The sequence below is a fragment of the Rhagoletis zephyria genome, unplaced genomic scaffold, assembly GCF_001687245.7.
Source record: "Rhagoletis zephyria isolate East Lansing unplaced genomic scaffold, Rhagoletis_zephyria_1.1 Rzeph_scaffold_01393, whole genome shotgun sequence".
NCBI classification, from domain to species: Eukaryota; Metazoa; Arthropoda; class Insecta; order Diptera; family Tephritidae; genus Rhagoletis; species Rhagoletis zephyria.
In genome coordinates this window covers 59,781-81,565 of record NW_016158477.1, presented here as the reverse complement: position 1 = coordinate 81,565, position 21,785 = coordinate 59,781, and the positions used below count along the sequence as shown (strand labels likewise).

General features: G+C 38.2%; 2 protein-coding genes and 1 long non-coding RNA gene across 7 annotated transcripts in view; 2 read left to right on the top strand and 1 right to left on the bottom strand.

The window, feature by feature from the left end:
• Positions 1–20,982, top strand: part of Dp (transcription factor Dp) — a 47,730-nt gene extending 26,748 nt beyond the window's left edge. The window contains exons 1-11 of one of the 4 annotated variants that reach the window (XM_017617340.1): positions 1,569–2,341; positions 2,847–3,020; positions 12,814–12,956; positions 14,458–14,512; positions 14,585–14,673; positions 14,740–14,810; positions 14,879–15,194; positions 17,518–17,753; positions 17,831–17,913; positions 18,758–18,841; positions 18,907–20,982. In XM_017617340.1, the coding sequence (XP_017472829.1) occupies positions 2,927–3,020; positions 12,814–12,956; positions 14,458–14,512; positions 14,585–14,673; positions 14,740–14,810; positions 14,879–15,194; positions 17,518–17,753; positions 17,831–17,913; positions 18,758–18,841; positions 18,907–19,106 (1,371 nt within the window). In that variant the 5' untranslated portion in view covers positions 1,569–2,341; positions 2,847–2,926 and the 3' untranslated portion in view covers positions 19,107–20,982. Of the gene's footprint in view, positions 1–1,568; positions 2,342–2,829; positions 3,021–12,813; positions 12,957–14,457; positions 14,513–14,584; positions 14,674–14,739; positions 14,811–14,878; positions 15,195–17,517; positions 17,754–17,830; positions 17,914–18,757; positions 18,842–18,906 lie in introns of those variants that run through there. The other 3 variants (XM_017617339.1, XM_017617341.1, XM_017617342.1) reach the window with 3 other exon arrangements.
• Positions 112–1,483, top strand: LOC108363837 (ribonuclease H2 subunit A). Of its 2 annotated transcripts, XM_017617344.1 has the most exons (2): positions 112–419; positions 483–1,483. In XM_017617344.1, the coding sequence occupies exons 1-2, from the start codon at positions 225–227 to the stop codon at positions 1,362–1,364; spliced, it is 1,077 nt and encodes a 358-aa protein (XP_017472833.1). In that variant the 5' UTR covers positions 112–224; the 3' UTR covers positions 1,365–1,483. The 2 variants fall into 2 exon arrangements, with proteins under 2 accessions (XP_017472833.1, XP_017472832.1); XM_017617343.1 differs by having other exon boundaries at positions 112–1,483.
• Positions 1,666–2,840, bottom strand: LOC108363839 (uncharacterized). Its single transcript, XR_001847663.1, has 2 exons — positions 2,615–2,840; positions 1,666–2,523 (listed from the first exon to the last, which is right to left on the bottom strand). It is a non-coding gene; the product is annotated as an uncharacterized LOC108363839 (long non-coding RNA).
• Positions 20,983–21,785: the final 803 nt, after the last annotated feature.

The window sequence follows — 21,785 nt, the reverse complement described above, 5'->3', positions numbered from 1 at the left end:
TGCTACCACCTTGTATAAATTCGCCTTGTTTTTGACATTAATAAGTACCGCGGCGAAAATCTAAATTCGCCATCAATTCCACCTTGTATAAATTCGCCTTGAGGGAAGGGGTGGCAACCAACGTAAACAAATTGGATGGCGCGTAAAATAAGCAGTAAACTTGCAAAAAACAGAACGTACCTGTGTACAAGCAAACCAATTGAAGCAGCTGCTAGTGGGTAGAAATGGATTCTGATCAGGATGAGCCAGTTAAGAAAATGGCAAAGAAGGAAGCCTATGGAGTTGATATAAAGTCTGAAATTGCAGTTGTCAAGAATGAGGAAGATGTCGGCCAGGAAGTAGAAATCAAGCAAGGGAAATCCCTCACAGGAGGTTTGAAGCAGGAGCCTGATGAATCCTCTGCTGAACCTGAAGTTACGGTGAATAAAATATACTCATTGAAAAATTTGGGGCCATTCATAGCGGCGCACGATAATTCGCAGAACACAGTTTATTTCCAAGATTTGCCTGACATCTGCAAGCGCGAACCATGCATGCTAGGTGTAGATGAAGCTGGTCGAGGGCCGGTGCTAGGTCCAATGGTTTATGGCATCGCTTACTGTCCAATAAGTAGCAAAAAAGTGTTAGAGGACTTGGGTTGCGCGGACTCAAAGCAATTGACTGAAGAAAAGCGTGAGGTGATTTTTAACGAAATGAATACAGCGGAAACACCACGTGCTTGCGTCGGGTGGGCTGTGGAAATTATATCTCCGAACATAATAAGCACCAGTATGCTGCGACGAACCAAATGTTCGCTTAATGAAGTATCTATGAATTCAGCCATTGGGCTTATAAAACGTGCTGTTGCCGAAGGTGTAAACATTTCAGAAGTCTACGTCGATACTGTAGGACCGCCAGAGAAATATCAGGACAAGTTGAAAGGCATTTTTCCAGATTTCAATATCACTGTGGCTAAAAAGGCTGATTCTACGTATCCCATTGTATCAGCTGCCAGTATATGTGCCAAAGTCACACGTGACACCGCATTAAAGGTTTGGAAATTCCCAGAAGGCATCAGGATTCCTGATAACAAATTTGGCAGTGGTTATCCAGGTGATCCGGTCACTAAACGGTTTCTCAGTGAGAATTTGGACATGTTTTTTGGGTTCCCGCGCCTTGTCCGATTTAGCTGGTCCACTGCGGAAAATGCACTTGCGGATAAAGTATACGAATTAGAATTTGACGAACCTGAAGATCCAAAACCAAAATACTCAGGACCTAAATTAACACAATTCTTCAAAGGCGCAACAAAGGGCGGTGAGGTGCAACGAAAGCCTTGTCGATTCTTTAGGGAACGTTGCTTGGATAATGTTACGAATTTCTAGCTCAGTAGTATAGAAAAATAAAATCATTATTAACATTTCAGATTATTGTCATTTCAGATTATGTACCGTATTAAAAGTAAGCATAAAATAATTTTGCACATACATATGTATTTAGTAAATCCCACGGGCAAATTTACATTTGAGAAAAAATACATATATGGATAACATTTTTTCTANGATTTCAGATTATTGTCATTTCAGATTATGTACCGTATTAAAAGTAAGCATAAAATAATTTTGCACATACATATGTATTTAGTAAATCCCACTGGCAAATTTACATTTGAGAAAAAATACATATATGGATAACATTTTTTCTACATTATGCATATGACTTCTTTCTTTAATGAAATATAACAAGAGTTTTGTAAGAGGATTATTTTCCAGTTCCAATCATGATAAAAATATAGTTATAGTGGTTATGTTTTTATCATGCTTCCAATTATGTATTGATTTTATAAAAGTATTTAATACGGCTCTAGTGCATTAAATTTGACATTAGGGTCGGACAGATATATACGACTTTAGATTATGTCTGTAGTCTTTGAAGAACAATGCATGTTCATACATATGCAGATATTTGAAAATACATAATGCTTGTTTATCATTATGAATTATATTCTAAACAAAAGTGTCGTTATAAAGTATATATGCATTTTGTTACCTCAGTTTAAGAATGAAATTATCCCCCTATCGACATTGAAAAGTGGCATCATTGTTAGATGCGTGATTTGGTCGCTTTGGCGCGCTACAATCAGCTGAGCGCTATCGGCCTCTATCATTCCCATTTGCTTACTCTTTCTGTATCACGTCGAAAGAATCGCAAGTCGCGTTTTCTACACTCGAATTTTTTAAGGCAAAATTTGTGCAAACATTTCTTTATCTTAACTTTAACCGAATGCTCTGAAATTATTGGAATTCTAAAATTTAAATTTTTGTATATTTTTTGCAAGTAAGCAGATAAAAATCCGGGCCGGGTAAGTGGGTTAAATTTGGCTGGAAAAAATCGTATTTTTCACTTCGTCGTGTGTGTGTGCTGGTTGGAAAACGCGCTGCTGCGGTGGGGCATTCGAATTGCCGCTGCTGCTGCTCTCGCCATTTTGAGTCGAATAAAAAATTTTTCTGCCTCGATACGACAAAAAAGCGAGCAAGGCACAGCCTGAAAAAGAAAATTCTAATAGTAAAAGCCATTGTGCAGCAGGCTTCGAACAGAACAAATGAAAAATCTTTAAAGGAATCGTAAAATATACTTGGAATCGAGCAACTTCGCAGATAGAATATTCCTCGAATTATTGCCAGATAATCTACTGCAGTTTCTGGTAGCTGGGGCTAAAGGCGGGAAGATATAGCGATAAGAAATTAGACTTAGATAACTCAATAATCCCAAAAACAACCGAATCACTCCACAAACGAATAGCCTGATATTCTTAAGCTCAAGGATATAATATTCAGGCAATTCTTATAGCCTTTTCCGGTGCGTAGGTGTCTCAACGGTAAAGTGGAAATTGGACAGATAAAAAGGCAAAAGACAAGGGGAAGACAACGATTAAACGAAACGAAAAATGGCGCATTCGACTGCAACTATAGTCACAGCAACAACGTCCGCTGCTGCTTCGTCGACAAGTGAAATCAACTGTATAATCCAGGATGCAAATGGTAAGTTAGATATAATATACTATATTAATATACTTTTCTTAATCCTTTTGGATGTGGGTAATTCACGAGCTTGGCCAGGGGTCATAAAAGACGGTTGCCTGCGAGCCAACCAAATTCCATAATTTACCTTCGCGTCGCTGCTCGTGCTGGCAGTTTTGGCCGTAGTAGTGTTGTTATTTTTTACTTCACTTGGATTTGTTTTTGTGTTACTGGTCTATTGTGTAGATCGCGCTGGTGGGGTATGCGGGAAATGAGAATGGGAAGTGAAGTATGGCAAAGAAGAGGGTGGGAATGTGTAAATCAGAAAAGACGGACACATCGCAAAAAGGAAATTGAAAATAAAAATGGGAATGCAAGAGGAAGAAGCATAGAGAAGGCATAGCGGAAAAGGAAATGTGCCCAAACAATAGCAATAAATATGCAAAACAAGTGAAAGAATCGGATAGAGTTGCTAAACAAACTTCCGGTTAGGACTTAAAAAATCTTAAAAGCAAAGTATATCTGTGTTCGTATGGAAAAGTAGCTTATATCTGTGTTCGTATGGAAAAGTAGCTTTTATTCTTTGAACGACAAGGAATTTTTTGATGAGACTTAGTAAGAATATTGACTTGCTAGTATCGGAACTATTTCTTGCACGTTTATTTGCTAAAAGTTGTTCAACGGCTCAGCGCCAGCGAGTCATTCGCAATCGTATACTGCAAATGCCGATTTATATTAAAGTCAGCCTTTCGACATAAGCTACTTTTCCATACGAACACAGGTATTATTTTAAGTCGATTGATACTTGCACTTTATTTATTGTCAGTGTCTACACACACGCGCCACGGTAACTTTTACCGTAGATCCAAGATAACAAATTACCGTATGTTCACCAAAAATTTAATTTTACCGTGTGGATATACGGTATTTTTTACCGTGGATCTACGGTAATTTGTTACTGTGGATCTACGGTAAAAGTTACCTTGGCGCGTGAGTATCTACGGTAAGAGGATATGTGTATTACGTGGATTATGTGTTGTCGGAGAAAGGGGGCAGAACTTCTTTATGCGTAGGCGGCCTTTGGCAGGCTTGGGGATTATAACCCTTACTACGTAGAATTCTCCTTTCTGTGTTGCCGGAGAAGTGGGACAGAACTTATTTCTGCGTAGGTAGNTATTGATACTTGCACTTTATTTATTGGCAGTGTCTACACACACGCGCCACGGTAACTTTTACCGTAGATCCAAGATAACAAATTACCGTATGTTCACCAAAAATTTAATTTTACCGTGTATACACGAATTTTACCGTGGATATACGGTATTTTTTACCGTGGATCTACGGTAATTTGTTACTGTGGATCTACGGTAAAAGTTACCTTGGCGCGTGAGTATCTACGGTAAGAGGATATGTGTATTACGTGGATTATGTGTTGTCGGAGAAAGGGGGCAGAACTTCTTTATGCGTAGGCGGCCTTTGGCAGGCTTGGGGATTATAACCCTTACTACGTAGAATTCTCCTTTCTGTGTTGCCGGAGAAGTGGGACAGAACTTATTTCTGCGTAGGTAGCCTTCGGCCGCGCTTAGGGATTATAACCCTTACTACTCACTATTCTCCTTTCTGTGTTGCCGGAGCAGTGGTACAGCACCTTTTACGTGGATATACGGTAATTTTTAACATAGATCTACGGTATTTTTACCTTGGATATACGGTAATTGTTGCGTAATTTTAACCGTGGATATACGGTAGTTTTTACCGTGGATTTACGGTAATTTTTATGGCGGATATACGGTATACCGTAGAAGTATCGAGTACTTTTGAGGATCGAGTTCTTTGGTATCGATACTTCTAAGGATCGGGTATTTTTCAGAGTACTGAGTACTTTCTTTAAATATACACATAAGTTGGTAGCATTTTATTCAAATTAATATATGAATCCCAAATTACGTAAAATGAATGGCTTACTGTACTGGGTACAAGTATTGTACTTGAAAATTATTGAAACGTCAAATTGAGTACAATCCTTTCTGAATAGTCGATACCTAATAAAAAGTAATTTGAATCGATCCTGAGTACATGTATCAAAGCTAAGATTGGAACAGAGTATTTTTGAATACTGAGTACTTTCGAGATCTTTTAAGTTCTAAATACTTTCCAGTTCCTTTTTTGATTACTGAGTACTTTCCTGTTCTTTTGTGAGTACTGAGTTCTTTGGAGTACTCAGTATCGATACTAAAAATTGGGTTTTGTCGATCCTTTTGAGTTCTGAGTACTTTTGATATCGATAATCATTATATAACAAATACCATATAAACACATTTCAAACTTTGTGCAAAAATTATAAAAAATCTGCAAGCAGATTTTTTAGAGTTTTTCGGTTATGCAGTTTAATAGCTCATTAAATTACAGGGTTATAATGTGCAAGTTTTAAGTTGCTAAAGAATCTCGTTGATTTTAATTTTTTTTTTTCTGACTGCATAACGCATTTTTTCGATACTGCCAAAAATTGCCGAATATATTTGGGAATATATATCGGCGAAATAAAAAATATTTCTCATCTGATAACAGCAATGGAACAACGTTTTTCCGACAATCCTTATAGCTGTTATGTCCCTGTTTTAAACAGCTATTTAAGGCTCTTATGATGATCACATGATACATGTTAGGGCCGGTTGTTCAATGTCTGGTTTTCACTACCTCCCAGTTAAACGTCACTATCGAGTATTTCGACATCATGCATATAACATGTAATCGATAAGGCAGTCGTTGTATTTTACCTTGTACCTCCATTTTGTATTAACTAGACATTGAACAACCGGCCCTTAATACTATAGGGGTATTCATTCCCACGACAGCCGGTTCTACGTACCGGAATGACTCGGGTTTTACCCGACCAAGGGCTGTTGTTTCGGCGATCTAACCCCGTTTAGGTCGGCGAAGTATCTCAGAAGTTGTTCGTCCATAGGGCTACATTCACTACGTATTCTTCTACTCAGGGCTGGCATCGAGTCAAACCCAAGGTCAGAAATCTACACCTGCTGTGTATGCCAGAGACGACTACACCACAACTCCATCTCAGTCAAGTGTAATGCCTGCGAGGGGTGGAGTCACCTTAGAGTCTGCTACGGACACATCGACAGGGACACGTCGTACGTGGCCCCTGTTGCTCAAACAGAGCAGCCTCCACGGCTAACCTCAGTCCACCCGAGCAGCCCTACACAGTCCCACGCACAACAACATAATAACACCACAGACCAACCACAGCCACGACAGACCACATAACACACACAACCGCACCACCACCCACACGCCGCCGCCAACAAATCCTGGTTCCCCCGACAATCTGCACGGTATGTCAGACCAGGATATCCCGTAATGTGACATCAGTCAAGTGCAACACCTGCCTTGGCTGGTTGGACTGGGAACTTCGAGGGCCCGTGTTGCGCTGCTCGGTCGCAGACCTCAACTGCGACGCCTCCCGCCACCACCACAGGGCGGCAACCATCACAGCAGCGCACACAGCCAACGGCGGTAAGAACACACACATCCCTTACACCCCACATCACGACACGTCTCCCGAACCAAATGAAGCTCCTTCAATTTAACTGTAACGGGCTACAGAGCAAGATTGAGGAGATAACCGTCTTCATGTGTCACCATGGTATATTGATAGCTGCGGTCCAAGAGACGAAGTGGCACAGCAATTCAACTTTGTTGAATTGTGCCGGGTACAACGTGCACCGTCGAGATCGCGAGCGAGATAATGGTGGTGGCTTAGCGTTCATCACGCACCACACCGTGCAGTATCGTCTTATCGAAGCAGACATCGACCGCAGGGATACCACCCTAGAATGTCAGGGCATCGCTATCCGGTCAGGCGATGTCGAGCTCGAAATATTTAATATATACATACCCCCTGTCACCTGCTGCCCGGCAGGATATCACCCTGATATAGGTGCGCTCCTCAGAGGTGAAAACCGTATGGTAGTAGGTGACTTTAATGCGCACCACGATCTTTGGCACTCAAGCCTGTCAAACGATCGTAGGGGAACAGACTTGGCTGAGCAGATAGACGATTCGACATTCTGCACAATGAACGACGACGCACCCACCAGGATTATGGGTAACTGCAGTAGCTCGCCAGACATCACAATAGTCAGCGCTGGTCTGATAAACAGCATAACGTGGCGACCTATGCTGACTCTAGCATCAGACCATCTACCCATAGTCATCTCGATTGATAAACCAACCGACTTTGCCTCCGCCAAACACCGGACCTATGTCAACTTTTCTAAAGCTGACTGGAAAGGTTACGCGGAGTTTACTGAAAACACCTTCACAGCGCTCCCCACACCAACCGACGTCCACCTCGGTGAACGTAAGTTCCGCAGGGCTATCACTGCTGCTGCAGCTCGCTTCATACCGGCAGGGTGTATATCGGACCCACGTCCAAACTTCCCTGCCGAAGCGGCTGTTCTAGCCGATGAGCGTGATAGCCTTCGTCAGGCCGATCCCGGAGATCCCCGTATCAGGGATCTCAACGCGGAGATTCGGCAACTAGTAAACGTACATAAGCGGAAGAAGTGGGAGGAGCATCTGAAGACTTGTAATTTCACCTCTGGTGTGAGCAAGCTTTGGTCAACCGTGAGGTCATTGTCTAATCCGACGAAGCACGACGACAGAGTCGAAATTTCCTTCGGCGACCATGCTTCGTCGGACCCGGAGCGATGCGCGAGCTATTTTAGCCGGCAGTTCATACTGCATCCTCCGGTGGACAAAGCCAAGCGTCGAGTGACCAGAAGGCTGCACAAACTGCCAACAACTTGTGCCCCCCTTGCTTTCACTTGCGGTGAAGTTCAGGTGGCCATCGGGAAGGCGAAAGCCTCCAAAGCCATGGGTCCCGACGGAATATGCATGCTGATGCTGAAAAATTTGGGTCCTGCGGGGGTAGCGTACCTAACGGAGGTCCTCAACTTGTCAATGGCCACTCTCATCATCCCAGACATCTGGAAGGTGGGGAGAGTGGTCCCACTGCTCAAACCGGGGAAACCCGCCAACAAAGGAGATTCGTATCGTCCGATTACACTCCTTTCCCCGGTAGCGAAGACACTCGAGGCCTTGCTACTCCCGTACTTCACAAACCACCTGACCCCAGCGAAGCATCAGCATGGTTTCCGTAAAGTGCACAGTACAACAACAGCACTTAACGCCATAAACACTCAGATAACTCGTGGCCTTAACCGAAACCGTCCCTGTGAGAGAACGATTCTAGTAGCGTTGGACTTGTCAAAGGCGTTTGACACCGTCTGCCATTCCACGCTACTAGAAGATATAGAGGCCTCCTCTCTCCCACAGAGGCTCAAACGGTGGTCGGCAAATTATCTGAGTGGTCGACATTCGTCGGTAATGTTTAGAGACAAAACGAGTAAGCAGCGAAAAATAAAACAGGGGGTTCCTCAGGGTGGTGTCCTTTCCCCGCTACTGTTTAACTTTTACATTTCAAAGCTCCCTCAACCACCAGAGGGAGTCTCGATTGTCTCTTACGCCGACGATTGCTCGATCATGGCGACTGGGAATGGAATTGATGACCTGTGTTCGAAAGTAAACGGGTATCTCTCCGAACTTTCTCGCTTCTTCACTGCAAAGTGTCTAGCCCTCTCCCCTACTTAATCCTCTGCGACCCTGTTCACAACTTGGACGAAGGAGGTCAGGCTACCGCTGGGAATTCACTTCGATGACACACCAATTCCGACGGTGAATAACCCCAAAATACTCGGAGTAACATTCGACAGCTTGCTCTCCTTCTCTGCGCACGCAACCGCTTTGTCAATAAAGTAAAGAGCCGCAACAAGGTCCTCAAGTCGCTAGATTGCAGTACTTGGGGCAAAGACAAAGAAACGTTGCTGGCAACATACAAGGCAATAGGCCGGCAGGTTTTAAACTACGTAGCGCCAGTGTGGTCGCCGGGGACTAGTAGGACGCAGTGGACGGAGCTACAGACTGTACAGAACACCGCACTCAGGACAGCGACAGGATGCCTCCTGATGTCGCCCGAAAATCATCTCCACGGGGAGAAGTGGCCACCCAAACAGACAGCTGCTTGCAGAGGAGCCCTCGCCTAGGCACGTCAGGAGGCATCTATATGAACTGACGGACGAAGTTCAGAGGTTCATCAAGCAACCTCTGGACCCGTCAGCTTACCGACTGGCCCTGAACGGCATTCACAGGGAGTCAATCTCGAGTTATGTAGACTCTAGACCTGTGAATGCCGTTCTAGGCATACCGCCCCCGGACATAGACGAGACGGAGCTTCATCTGCCTCGGGAGAAACGAACGACAATAGCCCAACTTCGCTCTGGCTACTGCAGCAGGTTAAACACCTACCTGAGTAGACTGAACGAGGATGTGCCAAATGAGTGTCCGGCATGCGGAGAGACCCCACATGACTCGAAACATCTCTTCGCATGCCCGGAAAACCCGACAACCCTAACGGTCTTGTCCCTGTGGACCATCCCTGCTGCACGCTTCCTAGGGCTGCCGTTAGTGGAACTTGACGACAATGACTGAGATACCAAGCGTCCTGGGCGGGGTTGTTCTAGCCGCTACAACAACAACAACAACTATAGGGGTATTCACATCAGACTGGTTATCTGGTTATGATGTTATCTTTTTAACTCGGTTTACAAAAAAAATAATAATTTTTAACCAGATAAAATCAATAAAGATGACGTACAGGGATTTTTTTGCAATACGGGCAATTGTTTCTTAGTTATTATATTTTTCGCAATTTTTTTATAAAAATATGGTCAATTCTACAACATAGTCCCTAAAAATCAGACCTCCAAACCTTGTTTAAAAATAAAGAAAATTCTTCAAATTTTTTATTAAAATAATGCAGTTTCTAATTACATTTTTTGAAAAAGTTGAGTATGCAGTTTCTAGCACATTCAATTTTATTATAATAAATTGCAAATCTGAAGTAGCTAGGACTTACGAATGATTTTTGAATAATTTTTTTCACCATATAAATTAATGTTCAATTCTGTTTTCTTTTTATATGGAGAAAATAACCGACACCTAACGCCGTTGTCCCTGTGGAAATTCCCTATAGTCTATCTGGACGGGGTTGTTGTGGTCGCTACAACATTATTATTATTATTATTATTATTATGCTATAATTAAAAAGTATAATATTTTAATTAAAAGTTGCAGAATTTTCTTTAATTTTGTAAAATGCTTGGAACTCTGATTTTTGGGGTTTTTATTGTAGAACTAACCATATTTTTATAAAAAGTTTGTGAAAAATAAAATAATTAAAAACAGTTCCCCGTATCGCTGTACCTAAACTTTATTGATTGACTCTATGTTTACGAAATGTTGACTTACATACATTTTAGATAAAATAAAGTAAGATACTCTTAACCATAAAAAAGATAATTTTCTAATTCTACAGTAGTTACTCTAGGATTGGTAAAATCGAAGTCTAAAAAATTTGAGAAGTTTGTTGAAGAATCGTTGTCGTCAATCTCAACTAAAGGAGAGCACAGGAAGCATTCTCAACTCCAACTGGGTTTGTGCATAGGGACAGAGGTGTTAACTGAGTGGGGTTTGTGAGGCATGTGACTCGTTGGTTACATCTACATCTAATCTGCTCAGTTACGAGTTTAGCCTGCTGCAGCAGCCTGAGCGAATTTGAGTTANCAGCTCAGTTACGAGTTTAGCCTGCTGCAGCAGCCTGAGCGAATTTGAGTTATTGTTGTGCGAGTCTCCCGAGGCAGACGAAGCTCTGTCTGGTCCGTTGCGTTCCCAAAACGGCGTTCTCAGGATGAGGGTCAGTGTAAGTCAATACTGACTTCCTGTGAATGTCGTTTATAACCTGTCGGTATGCTGTCGGGTTCAGCGGTTGCTTTATGAACCTCTAACCTTCGTCCGTATATGGTGTTGCGGCGACATCATAACGTACTCGGTGGCTGTCCGTAGCGCCGTATTTTGGCGACCTCACAGACTCTGCATAGTTTAGAACTGGCCGGCCAATTGTCTTGTATGTTGCCAGCAACGATTCTTTGGTTTTGCCCCAGGTGCTGCCGGCCAGCTACTTATGGACCTCATTGCGGCTCTATACTCTATTGTTAATTGCGGTTGTATGCGCGGATAAGGAAAGCAGAATTACGAAGGAAACTCTGAGAATGTTTCTTTTGTTATTCACCGTCGGAATTTGCACGCTATCGACGTCAATTCCCAGATGTAGTCTGACCTCATTTGTAGGGGAGAGGGTTAGGCTCCTTGTAGTGAATTAGCAAGAAAGGTCAGAGAGGTGACTGTTTACTTTCGAGCACAAGTGATCAATTCTATTCCCAGACGCCATTATCGAGCAGTCGTCAGCATAAGACACAATATAGACACCCCCTGGTGGTTGACGGAGCTTTGAAATACATATAGAAATTAAACACCTGCGGGGAAAGGAAGCCACCATGTGGAACCCCCAGTTTTATTATCCTCGGTTTCTATCTCAATAGATCATTTTAGGAGCTGAGGGCTTCGTGAGAGTCAAGAGGACTTTCACTCTGCATTCCTTTCTCCTTATCAACGCGAATTTATACAAGGTGGTATCGGTTGATCAAAACAAAAATTATTTTTTAAATCTTTTGTAATGCTAAATAATATAAGCTTATACATTTGCATAAATTGTCAATACGAAAAGCCCTGCTAGAAGGCATGCATGTAAGGCCTCTTTTCCATATCTCTTGGGTAAATGTTTTAGAATAGTTTCACATAAGAAAATCGATCTTTGGATGTTTTTTTTAACAAATGGGCACACCGACTGTTTTTTTTTTTAAGGAGGAGTACAAATACATCCATATATGTTTTTTTATGGCAAAAATACTATCTGAAATTAGTCATTGCGCCACCACTTTACTGCCGATCTTTTTTGACGTCTAAAGTGTAGTGCCTGGCAATTTACTGGCCGCCTAGCATTTTTAACTTTTTTACCAAACTTAGCGACACAGTAAACAACCCACCATTCGATTATTTTTGTACCCGTAATGCCACCCTATACAGTATGGTTACGTAGGAATTCGAAATAATGTGTGCTCGCCTATTCGCCACATTTACTCGTGCTTTTGTTTTCCCGCTCTTGCTGACTTGCTCTATCCATTGACGCTGCGATGTAAAGACGCGCTTATGAACTGCAGCTGCCGCCGCAATTTGACAAGTGTAAACTAGTTGGATGTAAAAAGACGAACTTCGTGTGAGCATTACATTGAGACATCACAAAATTGAGAAACAAAAACCAAAATTAAGTACATGTGTTGAAATGAAATGAAATGAAATGTTATTGACAACAGTTAGCCATAGTAATTAATTATAAATATATTGAGAAAAACTCGCAACACTTCAGCTTCACATAAGGGCACAAGATAAGCAAAAGAACGTCATACTTTACTAGCAAAGTAGGGCTGAGCAAGTAGGCTTGTGTAGTGAGAGGCCAAGATGTTATTGAAATGATACCCAAAGATTTTCAGCGCAATTTAAGTTAATACATTGTAACAAGTGAAGAATTTCACATGGGAAATTACTAGCCAGAAATTGTGCTCGGTGGCGAAGCCTTTTATCTGTAGCTATTTGGAGTGTGGCTGTTGTTATTTTCGCTGCCGTGTGACTTTGATTATTGGTATGTATGTTTGTTGTACCGCCAGCACATCCATACATAAACATACTACGAAAATCTAGCATACGAATATATGGACATCCATATACATATGTATGTATGTATCTATGAGTATGACTAATTTTGTTGTTTTCGTGCTTCCAGGCAAACTCGTTAAGATTTTGAGACCAAAGGATATCAAACAAGAGACAATTGGTAGTGGCGATTCAACAACCATAAGAGCTGTGCATTTGAACAGCGCAAGTGGTAGTTCACTTAAGTCTAGTGCAGGCTCATATACACAGTTGGTAAGTACAAAGTACCTACATTCATATACTTTACTATGCTTAGGGAGAGAGAAAAACTAAAAAATGAAATTAAAAAGAAAAAGGTTCGGTTGGAAAAAAGTGGTAAAAATATATTAATGGATTGTTAAATAATACCGTGGATGTGGTACGTTGCTTGTTAAATTGCGGAATGTTGATGACGTTACTACGCCGGTGGGTGTGCAGCAATACCGATACAAAAGGCGTGGAGACTAATGATAGCTTAGTGGAATATCAGCTGGTTGACCAACCTCTTTTGAATATAATCGGTAGAATCGGTTTTCCTATGAGGAATGTTTTGCAAGACTTACATTAATAAGAAAAAGTTTTTATTTTTTAATATAGTTAGTTCACACTATAAAAAACTGTAAACCTACTAAAAAAAGGTTCCAAACTTTGTATAAGATTTAAAAAAAATCATCCAAATTTTTTGAAAAATTTCGAGTATGCAATTTATAGGCCATTCAATTTTAATATAACAATGTAAGAGTTTGACGGAAAAATGCGCAACATCGTACGAAAAAAATTCACAAAAATTAAATTGTACTTTATTATACTAAAATTAAATGACCTAGAAAGCTGGCTAATCAAAATTTTCCTAAAAATTTTATTTAAAAAATTTAAAATTTTTACAAAAGTTTTAAGTTACAAAAATATATTTTTTATAAACTTTTAAAATTTTACCTTTTTGTTTGATGTTGGTGGTAAATTATTCGAGGCCGCCTTGCAAACATGTACATACATATATATATATATATATATATGTAGTATATATAAAGACATATATAGAATTGAACGAATTACTTATTTTTGTTTAGTCTACTTGGATTTTTCTGTAGAAGATTTATAGGAAAGAATTTGAAAGCTTTTTTTTTGTCGTAGCCAGGCACAAAATAACTCGTGCAGAAATTTAAATTTCTACATTACAACAAAAAACGTTTGAAAAGCTAGAAAATACTGAGGGTCGAGCTTCGAAAATACAAAAATTGAGTGGCATTCAAAAATATCATTAGAAGATAATGGGAAGGATATTAGTAAATGCCCAACTATGTCTTCAAGATTAGTGTCAGTTCAGTTCTAAGTAGATACCCGTCATTAGTAAAAACAAGTAGTTGTAGTGAAGATTTCATAAGTCCCCTTTCAGACACGTCAAGTCTTGAAAGCAATTTTTTTGCATTCTCTTTTGTGGTTTCTGTTTGCTTCCAGACGCGTCAACTTTTATTGAATTTAAGTTCTTGGTTCTTTAAATGGGAAGCAGCGAAAAGATCTAAAGATACAAGAAAACTTGAAACGAATTGACGGTACGGAGGTACTCGTACTCTTCCCCTCTCTTCTCAACTAGCAGACCTGAAAGCAAGACTTGACGTGTCTGAAAGCTGACTAACTGATTCACAATAATTTAATCTCCCATCTGTTTTGCTTCATTTAAAATAAATTTATGTCTATAGCTTGCATAATTTTAATAATTTTTCCATATTTTCAGGCTACGTCGAGTCAACAACAATATTTGAGCCGTTACAATATACAAGGTGGAGATAGTAAGTTTAAAAAGAAATTTTAATAGATTTTAATGCGATTTTAATTTGCGCTCCAATATTTTTTTTCCTTAGGTAACACATACACCGTTATATCAACACAAAATAGTGTCGGCAATCAGCAACCGGCATTTACAACTATAAAATACGAAACTCCAGAAACGGTAAACTTGTGGCTGCCAACATAATCATTACACATTTTACAAATAATAAATATTACGCAATTCCAGGTCACCGTGAAAACGGAAGAGCGCTACACAAAATACACACCAAATAACAATACAAAAATGAAATCAAAACTGTAAGCCATTTAATATACACGTAATTTTTGAACTTTCCTTGTTCATGTGTTTACTTCTACTACAATAGCCACACTACCAATAGCCCCCATACGAACTCAGCACGAAGGCAACGTAAACCCGAAAAGGCTGGTAAAGGTTTGCGACATTTCGCTTTAAAAGTATGTGAAAAAGTGAAGGAAAAGGGCGTCACTACTTACAATGAAGTCGCCGATGAATTGGTCGCTGAAGAATTGCACATCAATGCCGTAGATTCAGCGAATTGTGATCAAAAGAATATACGTCGGCGTGTTTATGATGCGCTCAACGTACTTATGGCCATGGAAATAATATCGAAAGACAAAAAGGAAATACGCTGGATTGGATTGCCATCAAATTCGGCTGAGGTATGTATTTATAGCGACTTTCTTTAAATATACATACGGTGACTAACACAGAATTTTCAAAGTTTTTCATTCTAATTTTTATTCGATATTCTATACATATAAAAAAAATTTAACATGCCGATCTCTGTACATTATAGATATTAAAGAAAAATTAATATGGGGCCTTTATTAGAGCAATAGAAGCCAAATCAACAAATTTAAAATTTTTGTCTGTCTGTCCATCTGTCTGTATGTTTCTAAGCGCATTAATCGAAATCTAATGCAGAAACATGAAAGCAGTTTTCACCGATGTATTGCTAGTGGTCTAAATTAAAATATAAAAAGAGAAAAATTACAGAGTTGCCTACTGTTTGAAAATTATAGTTCAAGCTAGGCCGCTATTATGATTCACAACTTTCAAGATAGTTGAGTTGTAAGTTGTAAATTGTAGTTGGACACAACTCAACTCAGCTTTGAAAACGTAGTTGTCTGTTAGTTGTCTTGCACTAGCATGCTCGGTGTCAACGGTAAAACATAATTCGTAACTTTTAACATAACATTTTTTTGCTTTTAATTATTTTAATATCATTAAAATAACATAATATTATGAAAATAACAAAATTTGTATCGAATTTCCGAATTTTTCAATGGCTACAGTCAACTGAAAAGAGTTGTGAACGGCAATAGCAATAAATAGTTGAGTTGTATTGAATAGGTGCCTGAATTGATAAGATAAAGTAAATATTGTAATATGTCTGTAAAAAAAAAGAGGTTTAAGAAGGCTTACAGCCGAAAATATTTTTGTGGAGGGTGTCATAAGTTTAAAAATTTTAATTTAATTTTATTGATAAGATAAATTAAATATTGCAATACGGATATCAAACTAAGAAGCCTAGAAAAGTTGACTGCTGAAGATATTTTTGAGAATTGTTTCCACCTGTTTGAAATATTTTATTTGATTAAATTGATAAAATAAATCAAATATTACAATACTGGTATCAAATCACACAAAAATTCTTTTTAGTGAAGCACGAGTATTTGCTAGTTTTTTATAAATATATAGTTTATACACAAAAATATATAGTTCATACACAGAAAACATAAAAAAAGAATCTAAGCTTTTTGAAAAGCTCAGGAAAATTCAATAAAGTTGTATACGAATTCATACCTTTTTATTAAGGTTTTATACACAAATTCTAAGTAAAAAAAAAATCGACTACAAAACTACATACTTAGAATAAAAAAAAAAACCCGAAACGCTTGCAAATTAGCCTGCAAATTTATTGAATTTGCTGAGTTTATAGCACAAAGTTTAGAGATTTTAGTTTTATGTTCTTTGGTTTAGTATAAACTAAATTTTTATAAAAAATTATGGAAAACTAATTAGAATGAAAAACTTTGCATATGTATATTGGGAAAAATTCTCTGTGCCAATACATTTGTTCGTCACCGTATCTACATATATGTGACCTGGTCTACGGAAAGGGGGCTTAGGTGTCATAAAATCAATTTTCACTTTTTGGTTGATTCGGATGGAAGATGAGATGCTTTTTCACGTGGTGAAAAGCAGAAAATCCTAACTTGCTTAGAAGTGTACTAAAAATGTAGAGAAAGAAGAGTAAAAATACGACAAAATATAATTTATTGGTAATGAACAAAATACATTGAATTATAAGCTTTAAAGACATAATTATACACTAGAAAAACGTATTATGGGCCAAAAATAATAATGCTGAGTAGTTTATGTATTTTTCTTTGTTGTCGTTTTCCTTGAGATCTTTTTACGTGTTGATCCTGAGGAAGATGGACCTGGTTCCTCGTTTGGTTTGAGAACATCTTCACTAGTTTTTGCCTTCCGTTTCTTCGATGGCAAATCTTTCGGCAATGGAGCCACAATATCTACTTTAGATATATCCGAAACTAAGCTGCGAAGATTGTCCGTATACGGCACTGAACTCCTCATCAACACTCATGTTTCATTTCATGCGAAATGCGAAGACGATAATCAACAGAAACAGTAAACGTCACTTCTTCAGTGTTACTTTTTTAAATGTTCCACACTAGCAACTTACACGATGAACTATAATAATATTCCGACCAACAACAACACTTACTGGACCAACAACAACACTTACTGGACGTCCGGCGCGGAGAACAATTAACGAGATAATGAGAAACTGACGAAACGAGTTGCTTACTTTTAACAGCTTTTTCACAGAAAACTAGTTTTCGCACGTAAGCTCCCTTTTCGTAGACCAGGTCACATATACATACATATGTATATATGTACATATATATGTAGGCACATGAAATGTAATTTTAAAAACAATTTTGATTCTCGCAGCAATGCTCTGAGCTGGAAAAACAAAATGAAGAGTGTCGTCAACGCATACAGCAGAAACATCAACAACTGAATGAACTTTTGCTACATCAAGTTGCCTTTAAGAGTCTGATCGAACGCAACAAAGAAGCGGAACGACAAGGCAATGTGCCAACGCCCAATTCTTCAATACAGCTACCCTTTATCATAGTTAATACGCACAAATCGACAAAAATTAATTGCAGTGTTACGAATGACAAGTGGGTTTATTCGAAATTACTTGAAGCTGGGAAATGGATAATGATATATGTATATATATGGTTTTTTAATTTGTTAGATCGGAATATATTTTTAAATTCGATGATCAGTTCGAAATGCACGATGATGCCGAAGTACTGAAACGTATGGGCTTACTTGGTGGTAAGTGGAATGAAATAATTTCTTATAGTTTTTCTTACTCGAATGCCTTTTTTGAAAGCAACTTGTGCGTTGCATTTTTTCAATCACTTCCAATTAAAAAAGTTACCATACCGCTCCAAGTGTTAACGAAATTCTTAGGAGAAAGATTTTATTTTTTTAAGGACTAGACCCTTTGAGATTATTTTAATTTTTATGCATCGTTTGATTGCTTTAACTTTAGCACTTATTTATTAGCTTTTAAGTCAAGCTTTTAAACCCTTTTATATGAATATTACAATTTTTTGATTTCTTTGCGAAAAATGAAAAATGTATGACTTACGTAGTGATGACGGTTCATTCTCCATGAGACCGAACTGTTTCCAGCAATTGGATAATAGGAAAATACATACATATATAATTGTTGTAGCTTGAAATACGAAAAAAACATGGCAAGCTATTTAAAAAAATTTAATATTTGTATAAGCATTAAAAATTATGAAACTATTCGCTAGTTATCGTTGGTTATAAATACATATGTACAACCAAAATATGTACATATAAGCAACAAAGTAAATTTACAGTTCGAAACTTCGTCCATTTATGTCTGCGAAAAAATTTCGGCGGTTCGTGTAGAAAGTGGCAGACTCGCCTTCTTCTTAAATGTTGAAGATTGAAAGATATGAATTAAAAAAGTTAATTTGGCATAGAAAATTGCATTATTTTTCAAGTTTCACTGTTAAGTGTTTTGGTTTTTATTGTTTTGCCTGATTGCACAATATTGATCAATGAGGTTAATCTACAAACATGCATAAGTACATATAATTTATTTCTTTATTATTTATTCTTAAAAAAAAAAAAAAAAAAGGTTTAGATAAAGGCCAATGCTCACACGAAGAGATTGAACGTGCAAAGAACTTGGTCCCACCGAATTTCGAGAAATATATTGAAGGTATGTAACCACAATGTATATGAGTACAAACAAATGTGTAATATACTAATTTTTTTTTTTCGCAGCCTATGGCAATGGCAAAGGACTGGCATGCAATTCCGATGATGATACCATGAGCGGCTTCGCTGAACTAACTAATGATTCCTCAATGCATGGGTATCCGCGTGCTGGTGGTCGTCGCGGTGGTGGCGGTGCTAAGGCTGGTGGCCTGCGCGACGGCGATGATGATGATGAAGATTTTTTGGAAAATAGCGATATTGATTGAGGCGAATTCATGGTTGCGTACAATAACAGCAACAATACATACAATTACAAAGAAAGCAGCTGCACCAGCAACAATAACAATAATCATTATATATGCAACAAAGCAACAACAACAAGCGAAGGTCTTTCTATCGGTGGTAGCAAGCTAAATCAGCAGCGTTATTTAAGTGCTGCCGCTTATGGAATTTGTAGTGCCAATGACTTGGATTGCGGTGTAATTTCCGAAACTGATCAGCAAGCATTGCAACAATCGCAATTACGTTTGGCTGCTGCATCCAATGCAGGGAGCCTAAACGTCGCCGATATTAGTAGCCATTTAACAGAAGATTCTTTTAGTTTTTCATTCATTTCAGCTTTATTAGGCTTGCATTAGAGGAGCGCATATTAGAGAAAACCTGTTAAAATATGTTACTGCATTGTTATATTGTTTATTTGACTGATCATTTGTTTATTATGCGCACTTTTATTCTTACTGTCGCCAGTATGTGTTGTGCGCCTTGAACAGTTGAAGTGATTGCATTACTGACGCAGCTGTTGAATGTATTTTGTATGATCCCATTCTCTACAAGGGAAGGAACGGCAAACCCTTTATCGATTTCTAAGTCTTTTGCTTATCTTTATTTTTTAATTATTTACTTACATATGTATTTGATTTTGCATTTCGGGTTTGCAAATATGTATTGAATTTTTTTTATGTGCATACTTCTTTGCTGTTTATATATATTTTTTTTTGCAGAAAAGGGGTGTGACTTCAAAATGTGATGAGTTGTACATGTCATGCATGAATATGACAAATATTTGGTGCAGAAAATTTGTTTATTAAATTTTTTAGCATAATTGTAAATTAGACGACGTTTTAGCACTGGCCAATACAAGAAAGGAAAAATATTTATAATTGTGGTCAACGTATTTAATTTTTAAAAAATGTAAACCCTCTTTAGGGACACTAAAATATTATTTTCTATACATAATAAATATGATGATGATAAACGGTAAATTCATTTTTTTACATTTAGTTAAAATGTTCAAATGTTTGGTAAATATTCTTACATATATGTACATTTACATATGTACGTACAGGCGGCCGGCGTAGGCTTTATCATTCGGTGCGCCTGATCAGTGCAACAAAATTATGAACCTCGGCAGGTAATGGTAAGCCCCGAGTGTGTTTCAAGCATACAAAAATCTCATGAAATCCCTGTTGACAAGTTTGAGATGCTTGTCCAAGCGTTTATACAATTTTTTGAGTTCAGTTTCTAATTTATTGGTATACAAATTCATGTGTTTTCTAAACAATGGAGCAAATTTAAAAAGAAGAGTATAAACATATTTATTAGGTTGTGGTTGTCGCTGTAGCGGCTACTAAACCCCGCTCGAATCGGCTCATCCATCAACGTTGTCTGGTTCAGCTATGGGGAGGCCCAGGAATTGAGCAATTTCAACAGGTTCTGTTCATTGAGACAGGGGCAGATATTTAGTAGGTGGTTTTATCTCAAGAACGTCAGTAATATATGTTCGTTTGCGTAATACCATAATCTCAACCGTAGACTACCAAGAACTTGGCAATTGATTAGATTCACGAAAATCCAAGAATTTTGTGTTAAATAATAATCTGGCAATTTGGCACGACAACACTTCTATGCTGTCTTCATAATAACCTGGCGTTTTAAGGGTCTTTCAAAGATTGTTGTCATTGAAAGGAACAGGTCCTGTTAATTCCAAAAAAAAAGATAGGGATGGAGACCTCACGTCATTTAAAATTTTTCCTAATTTAACACGATCCCATCTGTCGAAATTTTGTTGAGGAATCGTTTTTAAATAAGCTTCGGGAATATGAATATGAAAAATAAATAAGTTTTCTTATTAATCAAAATTTCCGGGCAACCCCAAAAATCCAGCTTTCATCCAGTTGTCATCTGTAATACGTTTTCAGCCGCTGAAAACGCAACAGAAGTTCGGTGGCCAACCGTTTTCCCTTATTTTATTTTTCTTTTATTTGCCTTCCACTGTTCCACTGACTGATGCTTAAACGTCGTTACAGCATTTACATATGTATCGAAATTTACTTTTTTCGGCTGATCTATCACACCCCGAAAACTGCACAAGCAATATTTTTTTTAGCTTTTCTTAAATTTATATTTTATGCTTTTTCAACATACATACATATGAATGTATAAAATATGTTAAAATAAAAATTTCCTCATGAGTAGTTTTATTAAGTTTTGGTAATTAAACAAGTAATTTTTAAGCAAAAAACAAAACCGACTTCAATTCTATTTATAAAAATTTAAGATTATCGTTAAATTTCTTATGATTCCGTGATCTGAAATAGTATGGGACCACCTGTGAGGTAACACCTTTATGGCAATCGGTTAATGTGGTCCAATGTTATGCGGTAACATACATAAACCAAAAAAAAAATATTCCGGGGAATTGATAACCTTTCTCCTTTTTGTGAAGTCGGTTAAAAAGATAACCATTAACCACACTAAACTAAAAGAGTAAAATGTTGATTGAAGTCGGTTGAAATGCGCTCTAAGGGCGGATTCATCGCTCTAGTTCTGAACTTGTTCTTTCATATGGTGGTTATATTTCACTCTCTGTGAGAGAAAGGCAACAACAACCATATGGAAGAAAAATTCTGAACTAAAACGATGAGTCGGCCTTAATATTTATATAT